Source organism: Phoenix dactylifera, chromosome 3, assembly GCF_009389715.1.
Source record: "Phoenix dactylifera cultivar Barhee BC4 chromosome 3, palm_55x_up_171113_PBpolish2nd_filt_p, whole genome shotgun sequence".
Lineage (NCBI taxonomy): Eukaryota > Viridiplantae > Streptophyta > Magnoliopsida > Arecales > Arecaceae > Phoenix > Phoenix dactylifera.
The window spans coordinates 8,229,364-8,244,613 of NC_052394.1; the positions used below are offsets into that span (position 1 = coordinate 8,229,364).

The 15,250-nt window shown below is 37.4% G+C and overlaps 1 protein-coding gene across 2 annotated transcripts; it reads right to left on the reverse strand.

The window, feature by feature from the left end:
- Positions 1-1,223: 1,223 nt before the first annotated feature.
- LOC103720040 (protein disulfide-isomerase like 2-1-like) lies at positions 1,224-12,149 on the reverse strand. 2 transcript variants are annotated; one of them, XM_008809563.3, is made up of 12 exons: positions 11,842-12,149; positions 10,163-10,247; positions 8,539-8,636; positions 8,339-8,394; positions 7,566-7,683; positions 7,436-7,463; positions 7,226-7,317; positions 3,735-3,891; positions 3,528-3,652; positions 2,460-2,559; positions 2,182-2,327; positions 1,224-2,029 (listed from the first exon to the last, which is right to left on the reverse strand). In XM_008809563.3, exons 1-11 carry the CDS (start codon positions 12,018-12,020, stop codon positions 2,280-2,282), a joined length of 1,086 nt encoding a protein of 361 aa, XP_008807785.2. In that variant the 5' UTR covers positions 12,021-12,149; the 3' UTR covers positions 1,224-2,029; positions 2,182-2,279. The 2 variants fall into 2 exon arrangements, with proteins under 2 accessions (XP_008807785.2, XP_008807783.2); XM_008809561.3 differs by having other exon boundaries at positions 2,182-2,305; positions 11,842-12,145.
- Positions 12,150-15,250: the final 3,101 nt, after the last annotated feature.

Genomic DNA, 15,250 nt, shown 5'->3' on the forward strand with positions numbered 1-15,250 from the left:
AATGAAATGGTTTTAATATATTATGGGATTTTATTTATTTAATCAAGATTTTTAATTTTGATCTTGATTTTAGAACCACTTTTTCTCTACAGAATTAAACTTGATTATAAAAAAGAAAATAAAACAGTGGACTAGTAACCTAAACCGCCTACCGGCGTCTACTATGGGTCAATCACCAGGTCCTCCAAGTCTTTGTTGCTACCTACTTGGATCAACTAGAGAGAGGAACTAAGAGAGGAAAAAAAGAATAAAGAGAGAAACTAGAAAGAGAAAAAGAGAAGGAACAAAGAGAAGAGAGAAGAACTCTCTTCTTCTCCTCTTCTCTTCTTCTGAAATAGGGGAGACACATGCCTCTCAACCGCTACAGGAGAACTCCATGGATGGTGGCTATAGCAACCCCTCCACCCGGCGGTGACAGCGACCCTACAACAACGATCCTTGTCGATTGTGGTGGCCACCAAAAGCAAGAGAAAGAGAGAGAGAACAGAAAAAAAATGAAAAAGAGATCCTTCCAATCTCAGCCAAGATAGTGGCGATTTCTTCCTAATCATCTCGGCCAAAAGCTGCACGGACACAAGCGATCAAACCGAGTCGAAGCCCGGCCTATCCGGTGGCGGTGCTAATCACGGATAAGGAGACTGAACAAAGCACCCCTGTTTTGGTCGAATTTCCAGCCTCCGCCAGCTAGAAGTCCGAGAAAGAAAGAGAAGAAGGCAAAGTACTCTTACCTCGGTCCGGTGAAGCGATTTGGCAACTAATTCGGCAAGGATCCAAGGCAAAAAAAATCCAGAAAAGATCTCAAAATTACGGTGATTTTTCTCCTAATCTTTGATGAGGAAGAAGACTGCAAGCCGAAGTCTTCCTTCCAGCTTTCTTCCTCACATGCAACGCACGTGAGGTGCTGGCCTTGGCCCCTTGATCCGGCCCACAAGCCCACGAGTTGAGCTAGCCAGGGTTGGATTGGGCCTGGCCACTCCGGGCCGGCCCACTAGCCCAACAATCTGGGTTATTGCATGATCCTCATCCTATCACCCTCATATCTAGACCCAAAAAATATAGCACTGGCTTTTTCCCATTTACTTTGAGCTTTTCCATTCCTTTTTCAAAAATAAATTCCCCACAATTCCCCAATTCCTTTGCCACATGACAAGTGAAGTTTCATAAACTAATCAAAAGTAGAATAGAACATCTCGATAGAAGTCAAGTTTTCAGGCTTTCAGCGGTAGATTGATAAGGCAAAATATATTCTCAATGAGCAGTAGAAAACAAAACTAATCAGCCAAGACATGTGGCAGTCACCAACATACCACTTTTCTTTAGCAACGAAAGGTTGTGTGCTCGAGTCTAGATGCATTTTAAGACTTGGAACCTAAATAATTACAGTGCAAATGAATCTCCTCCCTTTCTCTTGGACGGAAAAAGAAACTAAATTTCAAATTCATCAATCAAAATCAAAAACTCAAATCTAGCATCTTGAGCTTAAGAATAGTAGTGGCGCAGGCCGGGCATGATAATATTAAAATGGCACACAGAAGCTTCAATATTTGCAACATAGACTCCTTCCACCCATTTCTACCATATTTCTTTGTAGCAAATCCACCTCCACCAAATCATCTTTTTTTTTTTTTTTTGAAAAATATACAGAATTTGTACTCTGGACCTCATAAGCCAGCCAACTATGCTAACAGTTCTTCATGCCTCCTCTTTCTTGTTGCATCATCATTCATACTAAGGACAGCAGACAGAGATACAAAGCACCTCTAGTCTTCATACTTTCCAGCAGCATGTTGCGTTTGCATGCTTGCAAATCAGAGCCAACTTGAATACATCATACATACTTCCAGAAAGCCTTAAAGACGGAAACTAGATGCCAACCAGAAGCCTAACAGAAAACCTTCTGGGACAACCACTCAAAGGACTGTTTGTTTTACCAAGCATGCCCAACCTCATTCCCTTCTTCGCAGCACAGACACAAGTTCGGTGGGAATAATCTAGCTAGAGGTAAAGATTCGGTACTCAGAAAAAATATCTGGCAAATTTAACAAATATTCAGAAAGAGTTCAAATAACTCAAAATTATATATAAAATTATAAAACTGAAAAAGTGAGCTTTTTTAAGAATATTGATATGTTTATTTACTTGACAATAAATATACAAAATCTTGGTAACGTGAATACCAACCTCAGAATGTTACCCAAAATCTTCCAAAACTGAATGGGCAAAAACCTGTATGTCTTTAAGCAGCAAAAGTTGACAAGATGTTCTTCTTAAGGATGAATTCATCCGCCTTTGATGGGTGAATTGACTGCCATCAGACAAGAAGTTTTCTTTTTTTAAAAAAAAACCCTGTATTAGGATCTGAAGTTTTAATTTAACAACTGTTTTTTAGAAGTACTTCCAGATTCAAAATAGAAAAAAAAAATAACAGAGAGAGAGGGAAATGCATGTCTGAGTCCCACCTTTTTCAACGTGCGTTGGAGCCGTTCAATTTCCTTTGGAGCATAATCTGCTCCTCTCTCAATGCAGCTTTTTGCAGCCTTCACATAGATCTTACCATACCTTTGAAATAATAAACAATAATAACAATAACAACAAAATTTAGTGACTTCATGGAATTATGTCTGACAGATGGTAGAAGTGCATAAACAATTGCAAATAGATGTGGTTTTCTTTTTGCGAAGGACTTGTATAAAAATTTTACAAACATCTATGAGGTTGACAATCGTGTTATGAGATAAAAACTTAGTTATCCATTATATGCATAGATAGATACACAGAGAGGGAGAGGGAGAGAGGTGGGAATGCTCCTGAAAGCATTTGGCCCCAAATGCTTCCCAGTGGAAATGGATAAAGGGCCTCTCAAAATGAAAAATCAGTATTATTGATTATGATCTATGATATATAAAATATTTATAAAATTAGTTACTGATATTCACCCCCATGTGAATTACTACTGAGCCATTTGGAACCCTCCAAGCACTATGGCCATTAATAGACTCAATTTATTGAGAAATGGTTAGAATACAACTGCCACATCTATGAGACTAGAGAGAAATAAAAGATATGAATTTTTTTTTGTTTGGTGAACAATCAAAACTTAATTCATTGTACTTGTGCAACGTTTTCTTTTCCTCCTTTCACGTTACTATTAATGTTGATAAAAGAACAAAATAAAATTTTGACTTTGTAGATACCTTGCTAGTTTCTGCCATGTCTAAAAACCAAAAGCAACTTACATGCTAACTGCAAAATTTTCCTAATAAACTAATTCTAGAAAGTTCAGAAACCCATTGCTCTACATATTAAGCATCATTCAAGAAGACACTTTTCTTTTGTTTCTTTGTTTACCAGAATTAGGGTAGTTAATGAGAGTGAAAATAGGTAGGATATTGAAAAGGTAAATAACAGGTAGATAAAATTTAGCACACATCAAAGTAGTAATTCATAATAAAATTCAGTTGACAACAATTCATTCAGTTGGAATTGTGAAAATGCCTGATACAATGACTATACCTACAGAGAATTACCTTGCAGAAGAACCCTTTAAATTCTCAACCTCCTCTTCAATCCGAGATAGGACTGCCTTCTTCTCATCATTAGTGGCACTGACAAACTCCTTCACTAAAGCATCTAAACTTGAAACTATACCAGCCTACGGCAATAGAATATCACTTGTTAAGGCAAGGCCAGTTATAAATATGCAAGTCTACTTTCAAAATCAATCTTCTACTCACTTGGGAATTGAGCTGGGTCTTCCTATCACGGCTGGTGCCACACTTCTCATTAATGAAATTAATGAAGTCATCTAAATCTCGGCCACCCTCGTATGTTTCACCAGCATTATTACTCTTTGGAAAAAAAATTATTGTAGGGTAGCCATTAACCTCATACCTGAATGCTCAGCAAGCATGCAAAGTCTATGATATACAAACAAAAATTTAAAAAAAAATAAAAGAAATGATATAAATCTCATGCAAAAAGCTCAAAAGATCCTCAAGCAATTTTATAATACACAATGAATTTTGATTCACAATAAATTTTGATACATAAACCAATCACATTCCGCTATAGCATTTCAAAGATTTAATCAATTCTCAACATCAAGGCAATTCATAGTATTATGCATGCATATGACATGCATACACTAGATAGAATATTCTCCAGTTGCTGGCATTTTTATAGTTTAAAGGTAGGCTACAGTTTGAATTCTTTCTTAAAAGCTCTGCATAAGAGTTTGGGAACCTTTAAACTCTAAAAGGGAAATTATCAAATATAACATCCCAATTTCTAAATCATTTAATTCTACAATCCTTACCAATATCTTCCATGAATCTGTTAATGAAGGTTCCATGGGACAAAGAAATGGAGAGGCAGTAATATTAAATCACCAAAAAAAACTCCAATTTAGTTTTTCCCTATCTGGTCACAAGACAACGGAAGCTATTTTAGGTTTCTTGATGACATTGCAGCATCATTTCCTTGTTAGTTTCAGCAATAAGGACAAGAGGGAGAGCCAAATACCACAGTTGTGTGCTGAACTAGTTATTAAATCAAGGTTTTAGAACTCTGCTTTGGTTTCAATTTCGGTCTCCCTAGTAAAGTTTCAGTTTCTGCAGTTTTGCTCTGAGTTTCAGCAAAAAATAAGAAAAAAAAATCAAAAAATTGAAACAAGATAAGAAAAATAAATCAAGAATAAGAAAAAAATCAAAAAATGAAAAATACAAGGAAAATATTAATCAAGATAGGTTATTTTACAGCATTTTATATTATTTTAAGTCGCCTAGTCATAGTGCATATCATTTCCATAGATTTGGGCTGAAATTAAGTTTCATTAAAGTTTAATGCATTAAACATATCACATGAATATATATTGCATAAAATATCAAATATCTCTCAATCATGCATAACAAGACAAGCATACAAAAGCATAAAAATAATTAGATATCACACTCTCTAAAATAACATTAGAGCTCCTAGATATGCAGAAACAGTCTTTACTTACATATTGAAATGTTATTTATATCTCTAAAACACACTTCAAGATTGCATCATACCAACTTCGATAATAAAGCTTAGATGAAAACAACATAGATTAGATCAAGTAAATATGCGGTTGATTATATTGGTGAATCTTAGAAAGCATTATACATATTTACTTGCGAAACAAAAAAGTAAAAATGAAACCAACATTTTCAATCAGTTTCGATCGAGAGCAGCTGAAACTGACTGAAACTGATCAAAACGGATTGGAACCAGCCAAAACTGACCAAGACCCAAAAAATTTCAATCAATTTGGATCAGTTTCAACCAAAACTTCAAACCTCGGGGATGAGGGAGTGGCCAAGCAGTGCAATTATGTACTCAACTCATAAAACTAAAACTGCGGCTAGATATGTGTTTAACATTACCAACATTTTTCGTATTTTTCAAAAAAAAGGCAGAAATTTTATAAAACAACATAATGGTTTCATATATATATATATATATATATATATATATATATATATATATATATATATATATATATATATATATATATATATATATATATATATATATAATATTTCAATATATTATCTATTATAAGTCATTTAATAATTAGGTTTGTACAATTTCTGCTCTAATCTCAAGATCCGTCATATCAAAGCTCAATTTATTTTAACATCAACTGAAAGCCACTATCCATCATAACTACAAAATAATAAATAAGAACTCAAACCATACAATTTCCTTGCTCCTTTTCTTCCTTCAGTCTATACAGATCCATAAACTGTAACAACAGCTGTGAACGTGAAAGTGGGCTTTTCAAAAAGAAGAATGATTCAAGATAGCAAAGGAAAAATATAACATCAATTGCATCTGGTAATGACAATTTTTTCTTGTGTGCATATCTGTTCCAGTTCAACTTTCAATACAACTCCTAGAAGGAAAATAACCTGGTTTGTCATTAGATATCAGATAAGTGTTCATACATGGTAAATTTATGGCCATTCATTTCTCCCTCAAATTCTCCATATATTTAATATCAATGTGGATTTCCTCGGAAGTGGAATGAGGTTGGCAAGAAATAATACATGGCTGCTAGTTGTTGTCGGTTTTTTATCAGCTTACATCAAATTTATAATGGAAAATATTTGACATTTTCATCAGAAAAGAGGTCCAGAGAATCCGCATATCAGCTAAGATATTGCTTGAGAAGATTGTAATACATGTGGCATTGAGGTAGGACATTCATATACAGATAACAAGTTCTGTTTGGTTGCAGCCATTATGAGTAATGGTGACAATTTTGCTTGGTATGAGCAAGCAATGTATTGAAACTACTTGCATAATTATGTCAACTTGCATCTTAAATATATAAGATGATGGAGATGCCATGTTGTCAAGAAGATTAGGGCATTAGAGGAGGATCAGCAAAAGAATACAAAAAGGAAGCATAAGCTATAAAAATAATAAGGGAGAAGACGCTCAGGATCTGAATCAAATATTTAGGCCACGCACAATAAAAGCCCAAGGTTCTACTTTAGGTCCAATAAATGAGAAAGAAAAGGTGGAGAGATCAAAAAGAACACACATCTTATCACAAAGAATGCAGCAATCGAGAGAAAATTGGCAAAACAAGAGAAGTAAAACAAATCCCAAGTAGATGGGATAGAGCTTGTAGTCATTGCTAAGGTGCATTCAACTGGAGTCCAAATGCTAGAATCCTTCATTGAACAGAACTACTCATGCCCTTATTTTTTTTCAGTGGGAAGAAAAGAAAAAAGAGTGCATTTTCATGTTATCTATTGATGTTATACCCAAATCTGCTTATGACATCAAGAGTTCATTACTTGGATAGGAAATTTCAATGATGGAAATAGTGGGAAGAACATCTTAAGGAGACATTCAGCAGCACTTGATGTTTAATCATAAATGGCTCTTCATGCAAGCAGCGATTATTGTAAAATAAGTATATAAAGATCATTCATTTTCTGGTGACTTCACACAGAGCAAGGGGAACTTTCTTGCTACTTTGCTACTAACTTTTTTTGAGAAAACTTCATTGTTAACATTTAATCCCTGAAACTTGAACATTTTAGATGAAAAATCAACAGCATTCAAAAAGTTCTAGACATAGGAAAAAGCAACAAAAAGGTTTACCACATAAATATTATTATCCCAGGATAACTACTCAACAAGATTCAGTTGCTTAAGAAAGTATGGTTTCAATTTCTATACTCACTTCTCAGCCAAATCCTTGTATCTGTCAGCATCAAGGTTAGCAATTACAACATCCTCTTCCAACTTATAAGCAGTGGCTACCTTCTCATAAGTCTGGAAATGGATGATAGAATAGAATTTACAAAGCTGCATAAGACGTGTTCTCACATATAATTGCCATAATTTAGCACAAGCACACTCCACCTGACACAGTAAAAACAACTTTACTTACAGGAGCAAGGAGTTTGCAGTGAGCGCACCTGTAGGGAGATGCGATACTAAGATTATTCGGTCCATTATAGGGAAGGAGACGACGTTTAAATACTAAGACCATCTAAATGGACTTGAAGAGGAAAACTAACCATGGCGCATAAAACTCCACTAGGACATTTTTGGTTTCATCTAAGACAACCTGATTGAAGTTCTCTGATGTAAGCACTACTATATCTGAAGGACTTGGTACCAGCTCTGCATTGGTTCCTGTACTCATACAGAAAGAAAACTGTTAGAGAATTTCATTGCTTTCCTAGCAATGCAATATGATGGTATCTTCTATACAAAGCAACTCAGGTCTGGATTGGAGGAGATCCATCAACATTAATCTCACGGATCGGTGGCAACTCAAAGCGAATCAACACGACATTCATCGATCTCTCACTTTGCATACATTTCTCAAAGCAAATCAGCCAGCTGATCTTATGGCTGGCCTTGTGTGCAGATCAGTTGAGGTGGGTTGTTGGGACCACCCCTTTCACCAAAAGAGTGAGGGATGGCCTTCACCAACCAAAAAAGAAAAAGAAAAAAATATGAGAGACTGTATTGTCTTGGAATAGAAATATAATTATCGCTAGAGTGCAAAATGCCAATCTGAATCCTGCATTAAAAAAAGAAGAAAAAAAAGAATAATGGAAGTTTAACATCAGGCCTCGAGAATTTTAAGATAATCAAAAAAATATGAAACAAAAATCTTTTAATAAAAATATTTGATCAATGAGTATTCAAAAAGACATGCAAATTGTTGGAACAAGCCTCGATCTACAGTCACAGTCGATCCTGAAGCATGAATAGGAGTTATCACGTATATGGAAGGAGTAAGCATAACTAGGAAATGCAATCATCGTTGATAGATAGTTACCTGCTTCAGCATTTACAAATTCAACAAAAACTTGTGCAGTATAAGGGCCGTCATACCTCCACAAGCATCAGACGTTATTAGTATCCCACATTTTATAACTAATTGAGAATCGGAAAATGAATAGATGTGTTTCAAATTCAGACGACTAAGTAAATGTAAAATGATTGAGATATTATTTCTGCTATGGATATGATGCTTACTCTAATGGTTTCAAGGACCCTTTTGGATACCAGTGAATTGTCGGGTATTTGGAAACCCGATATTCGCTGCATAAGCTCTTATATTTATCACAATCCACCTTCAAAAATGAACAAAGAAAAAAAATATCAACTTTTTTATACTACAAAGAGTCCACTTGCACGCAGGTTTCATGATACTTAAAAATAATTAAATCGATAGTACTATAACAAGAGTCCACTTGCAGAGATTGAGCACCTTACACATTTACTAACCATCGTTTATATCACTAATTTCATAATGAGCACAAAGGTTTCATGGTCTTTCAAAATTCTTAAACAGTGTCTGGTTTTAGCATATTGGAGCATGGTCTCCCTACCCTTATCCAACAAGACTAACAAATCTAAAGGTCAAAGAAGCGTATCCACAGATCAAGGATTCCTCATCTTTTACATGTTCAACCTTTCATCATAACAAGCCTTTCAATTAAGATAAAGAGGTCATAAAGAACAATAAAGAGGCCATAAAAAATAATTGTGGGCATGTCATTGCCAGTATTTATCTGAATAAGTCACCATTCAGTGAAAGATAAAGTGTAGGAAGAAGAACAAGAAAAAAAAATTACAAAGTAAAATCTATAAGTGATTGCAATATTTATATCTGTAATATTAAGGTATACGCTACTGTATTTTTTGTGAAAAAGTTTCTTCTTGGCTGACTCTTCATGCCTTCCTCTTGTTTTGAGGCATAGGATTATCAAGTGATCATTAAAGATCCTAACAAACATACTAATAAACTTCATCCTGAAAATTTTTTAAAAAAAATCTTGGATACAATAAATTGTAATGTAGATAATGAAGCTTCAAAGAGTTCTTCAAAGCCGAGGAAATCTTCCAAGAGAAAAACTTGACCTAGCAATGCTACTCCTCCAGCTCAACTGTTCTGAAAAGACTGAGGTGCAGCATGAATGAAGAGATCAAGTAAGAAGAATCTGAGGATGATGACATTATCACAGTATGTGAAGACAGTCATTAATGGGAAGATTGAAAATCTTCCATGTGCAAACTTGTTTACTAAGGTTCCATTTGAGCAATTTATAATTTTGAATTCACCTACGTTTTTCTTGGATTCATTTCTTTCCCGCAGCTGGCAATTTGTGATAAATTATCATTTGTAGACCATTGGTGCAATGTAATGTGGTGTGATATAGTCATTAGCTGTCTGGTTATTTGCTTACATATTTATATTTTCATGGAAGGCCATGTAACTCGTCACCCATGGATAACCATTTTGATTATGAATCTCATCTAGTTTTTCCTTCTGAGATATGCAAGCTAGAGTTTGTAGAGAAACTCCAAAACTGCATATGAAAAATTATAAGATGCTCTAATTTCATAGCACAAAAAACGGAAATTGTTTTTCAAATTTTGATTGAACGGAACTCACTTATTCCATGTCCGTTCATCATTTCATGTACTTCTATGTTTTTTAATAATTGTCACAAGTGCATGTAAGCATAGGTTTTCGGGGAGCAACTAAAAAAGCAAGAAGAAAAATAAGCATTGTCTCCACTAAATAAGTACACACTTCTACAACAATAGCAACATTTCATATTGGAATATTTATGTTAGCACAAGCAGTACTCACCTTTCCAATCAAAACAGATTTTTCTCGGTTAAAACTTGAGCCAAGCTTCTCATACTCTGGAGCAATCTTCTTACAACGCCCACACCTGCCACAAATTGCACTAAATAAGCAATGCCAGCAACAGGAAAAACAAAAGTAGCAAAGCAAAGAAGCACCTCCGGATCAATTTAAGAACATAAAACTTAAAGAAAAGAGAACACGTAATAAACCAACAGTTTTAAGGTGAAAGTTGAAAGTTTCACCCTGAAACTGTAGGTTTATTAATAAAATATTTAATTCAATTTTTTAGATTTTAGAATTCCATATTGGATATTTATCAAAACATAAACCTAGTTAAATATAAAAACTTAGACTCCCAAATAACTTCGTTTTCTAAATAGATAAGATTTAATTTTCTATCTTTATCTCTCTCATCTCTTAAAATTCTATGAAAATTCTACGGACATGTCTCTAATTGTTGCTCATACGGTATCTTAAAAAGAAACGTAGAGACACTTTCTCTTCTCACAAGACATCTCGAAGAGATACTTCACAAACAGACTCTTTGGAAGATCCCAAGGGACACAACCCTTGATGAATAGATGGATTATGTGAAGGGATGCATTCAACAAAAGGATGCTTAAGCATCTAATCATACTCACCCTTCACATCTATAAATAAGAAAGGGGTCATACTTCCCATCCATCAGAACATCCCCTTTCCATCTGAATAACTCCAAATTAAAAAAGAGAATTAAGAGCACTAAGTGAGCGAAGTCAAGTGCACCCAATAAGCATTTGAGAAGAGGATTATGTCCGCATATAAAAAGATTGAGAGATTGCTTCAATCAAATTTGCTGATTTTTAATGCATCTGAAATTGGCTAGTTCGGGTTCGATCCTAATTCTCCTTTGTTAGAGTGCACTTCAAGGAGAACACGAAGCGGATCGTTGTATCTTAGAAGTAGACCGTCATCAACTGTTTGCACCTGGGCAGGGCAAATTCTACTCTAAAGAAAGCGTCTTTCATAGCATGCCTCGAACTAGATAACATCAAAACTTAATTTATTTATTTAGTGTGTGCAGAAAGCCATTAATTAAATATTGAAGATAAAACAATAAAATCACATAAAAGAGATTTATAAGATTTTAGCAGAGAAAATATTTTCCAACAAAAACAACACAATTTATATCGCTTAACACCTCTCAATTCTCATGGACACACAAAATTTATTATATTTTAGCAAAGTTATTGATGCTATATAATTATAAAACGCCAACTCTTCAAAGTCCATTCCTCTTGATATCCTCCCAATTTCAAAGCTGATACACCGGAAACCATATCCATACTTCCATTCGCTAATTACATTTAAGTGATATCAATTTATGAATGAATTGGAGAATGCATTAATCTTGTGTAAACGCATTTTTATGTAAAACATTTGCCAGTAGTAATACATTTTCCATGCAAAACTTGCACAAAAATCCGAAAAGCACAAAGTTTCCAGCCTTCCAATAGAAGGAATTAGCTCTCAAGCACGTCATCTCGACATCAAAAACCCTAAAAAACAGTGAGTCGCCCTATCAAGGAAATCAAGAATCCTCCAAGAAACAGCAGAGGCCAGCGAATCCAAGAAACCAAGAACCGAAACAACGAATGCGAAGAGAATTGCACAAGAAAAATTGACTCGGGGAACGATACCAGGGGGTGTAGAACATGACGAAAGCGCCGCGATCTTGGCCGACCTCCTCATCAAAGTTGTCGTCCGTGAGGACCACGACATCGCCGCCGCCGCCGCCGCCGGCAGCGGCCACGACGAATACCGGAGATAGGGCCAGGGTTAGGGTTCGTAAAGAAAACCGGATCCGAGATCTCGCCATCTCTCCGCTTTGGTGCTCGTCTCCTATTCGATTACCGGCGAAAAGAAAGAGCGCGGGAGGAGCGGAGGGCCTTGGAATAAAGCCTTCCGATTTCTAACGGAACCGTCTGTTCTGACTTCCAAATTGCAGTGATGTACCGGGAGGATATCATATCCACCCCGGGATCCAGCCCAATGGCAATTAGCAATCCATAGGATGGGCAATTCTTGGGCTAGAACATTATAAAGGTTTAAATTAAGGCCCACGCTTAAACAAATAGCCCACAAGGCATTAAATTGGTTATTATAACAAGCATGGAAGAGGTGAACAAGAAACTAAAAATTGTTTGGCCAGTACAAACCATGACTTAAAAAAAAGAAAGAAAGAAAGAAAGAAATCCCGGATTCTAGCAGTCGATTGGACTGAACGATTGCTAGTGACTTAGAGAATCATCTTATGTTGAATTTAGACCGCTATTTCTATGCTCTTTGCCAAAATTAGTTCTTCCTTTGTTGATGATGAGACTCTGCTTGTCCTTAGTTGTATTAGCATCCTTTTGCCAAAAAGAAGGGAGTGTGCTATATGGCTTGATGGGAGGCAAAATGGACCGTCCTACTCTAGCATAAAGTCACCCAATTTCGGCCGAACAGACCAGACCTCGGTCCCGCCAAGAGCCAGGTCGACCTTAGATTCTCTGAAAGCCGAGCCGACCTCAGCCCGCAAAGGCCGAGCCAACCTCGATCAAAGGCCAGGCCGACCTCAACCCGCCGAAGACCAAGCCGACCTCGCCAAGCACATGTCGCGGCCTCCAAGCTTGCCGACCTCCCCCACAGTCGTACCTGCGTGCACGCCCCGCTCATCTAACTGGACATCTGAGCCTGGCCAGCCCTCTTCTACGAACCATTGCTTGCTAGCCACGCCATGACGTGCCAACCAAGGACTATGCCTTGCTGCCTCAGCCATGCTTGCTGTCAAGGGTCATACCCTGCCGCACATACCAAGGGTCATATCCTGCCACACCTGCCAAAAGCCATACTCTGCCACATCTGCCAATACATGCTGTCTCCAGCTATTGGCCAGCTGACCACAACTCAACCCAAAATTTCAAGTAACGGTCGTGACCCTCGCCCTATAAAAAGGGGTAAAAAAAGGCTCTCAGTAAACTTTTACAAGCATTCTTAAGCTATTCTAAGCCATTAGAAGCAATTCAAAACATTCAGAAAGCTCTCCTGAAAAAAATGGTCTGGCTAACCTAGCCATCGGAGGACCTTCGCTTGAATTTCTGACCAAGGCTTTGTGCAGTTATACCGGAGTGTAGGAGGTAGCCCTCTTTCTCAATCCTGGCTGGCGTCTTCTCGGCTTCCTCCGGCGTGGTCACCCTCAGGCCAAACCACAACATGGCTCTTCGGAAACATAATTGCATTTCGTCTAGATTTTCAGAAATGTGTGTTTATAATTTCAGCCTTTCCTTCCATGCTACTATTTTTGTACAGTTTCATTATCTAGGTGAAATAGATGTCTTGCAAGACAAGATCTAGATGTCTTGCAGTGGTATCATGTTTGGCCTAAGACACTATCTAGGTAAGCACAAAATATAGGTTTGGACTTTGGGGTTGCAAGGTATGTAGAGCTAACTTGACCAAATAGTAAACCCCCTCTCTCCTCTTGCAAAGATTTTTCCAAGTTCAGCTATAGGTAGCGACAAAATAATCTTTGTTTAAAAAAATATATATCTATTTTACGAACCAATAATTTCCCATAAAAATAAAACTTCAACCAGTCATCTACCCTCTTCAATTATTAGATATAACTAAAAAACTGTTATTTTCAACTTCCACATATTGCCGCATGTAAAAAAAAAAAAAAAGTATAGAATGATCACTCTTGAAATCAATACATTGAATGTGCCTCATTCATTCATTCATGGAGGGTAACTCGGCCACGGTAATCAGTTGGATCCAAGGAGGTCCGAGGGGTGCTGGTTTAGATCACCTCTTACTTCGAGATATCTAGATGATGATAAAGAATAAAAGGATCTTCTAGGCCAAGCATATATTTAGAAAGGCCAATGGGGTTGCGTATTGGATGGCAGAAGCACTATGTTGGCCAGAGAGGGAGAGTGCCTTGAGTACTCCACGATCTTTTATTTTCTAACTTTATTGGATATATTTATATACGTAATATATAAAATACCTGTTGTTAGGGGAAAATAGATCACTCAAAGCACGTAGACAAATCGCCGGCACTTGATGACGAACGTGACGACGGCAAGCATACTTTCCGAGCGCCCGACCTTAGAGCGTCCGACCTCAGAGCTCCCGACCTCAGAACACTCGGTCTCTGCACTAACGACCCCAGAGCTCACAACCTCAATCTCGGCTGAGTTAAGCCCGATCGACCTCAAGGCCAAGAAAGACCCTGTCAAAGGGAGAAGCAGACATCCCCACTCCACCGAAAATCAAGACCACCACCTCCTCATGCGGGATCAAATCCCGCGATCTCCGCCTCAACGCCTGTCAACGTTTAAATGCACACGATCTCAACGGATCGTCAGCCAGCCCAAAATCTCGGACCGTTTACGATAACTCATTAATTCGCGCGATCACGTCCAATCATAAGTAACCCCTACACCCCTCCTATAAAAGGGGGGAGAACTCGAGGCAGGGAGACTTTTTTCCCTTCGGCCCCGACCATTACTTTTCTCGATTACTTCTCCACTATTTTTTCCCATTAAAAAACCTCCCTCTGACTTAAGTATCGGAGGGCCAGTGCCGGAATCCCCGACCACTGGCTTCTTGCAGGTCCGCCGGAGACTATCAGCTGGAGCTCCTTTTTCTCAGTCCGCGGTCTAGATCCAATATCCAGCAACATCTGTCTAAGAAGAAGAAGACGACAACGACCTCATCCGCCAGAGAACTCGTAATTTGCATTTATCCGCATGAGATAGATGTGTCGTGTGAAAGACTGGATTCTGGGCCACCAGAATCTGCGGCCACCTTGTCCCCTGGTAGACCAATCATCGCGGAGGCACATGGTAGGAGAGATCTTGTCCATTTTAAAGTATCAGGAGCATGGATTCCCTTCAACAGGATGGTGGACCCCGTGAACCGCAGGTTGGATTGCTTCCTCTGTTGTGGGTCTGATGAAATACACGAGATAAATAGTGCGGCTTTGCCACTCTTTTTTCTAAAAAATATTTTAATTTTTAATTTCTGTAGATATAATTATAATAAATTTATATGATTCGTCCG

Bases quoted from the DNA above. Each gene is read 5' to 3' on its own strand.
- LOC103720040 (XM_008809561.3), bottom strand. From the start codon at position 12,020: ATGGCGAGATCTCGGATCCGGTTTTCTTTACGAACCCTAACCCTGGCC. The intron at 7,684-8,338 runs GTAACTATCTAT...GTATGAGTACAG, and splicing joins ATTTGTAAATGCTGAAGCAG to GAACCAATGCAGAGCTGGTA. The intron at 3,653-3,734 runs GTGAGTAGAAGA...CTATTGCCGTAG, and splicing joins AGACCCAGCTCAATTCCCAA to GCTGGTATAGTTTCAAGTTT.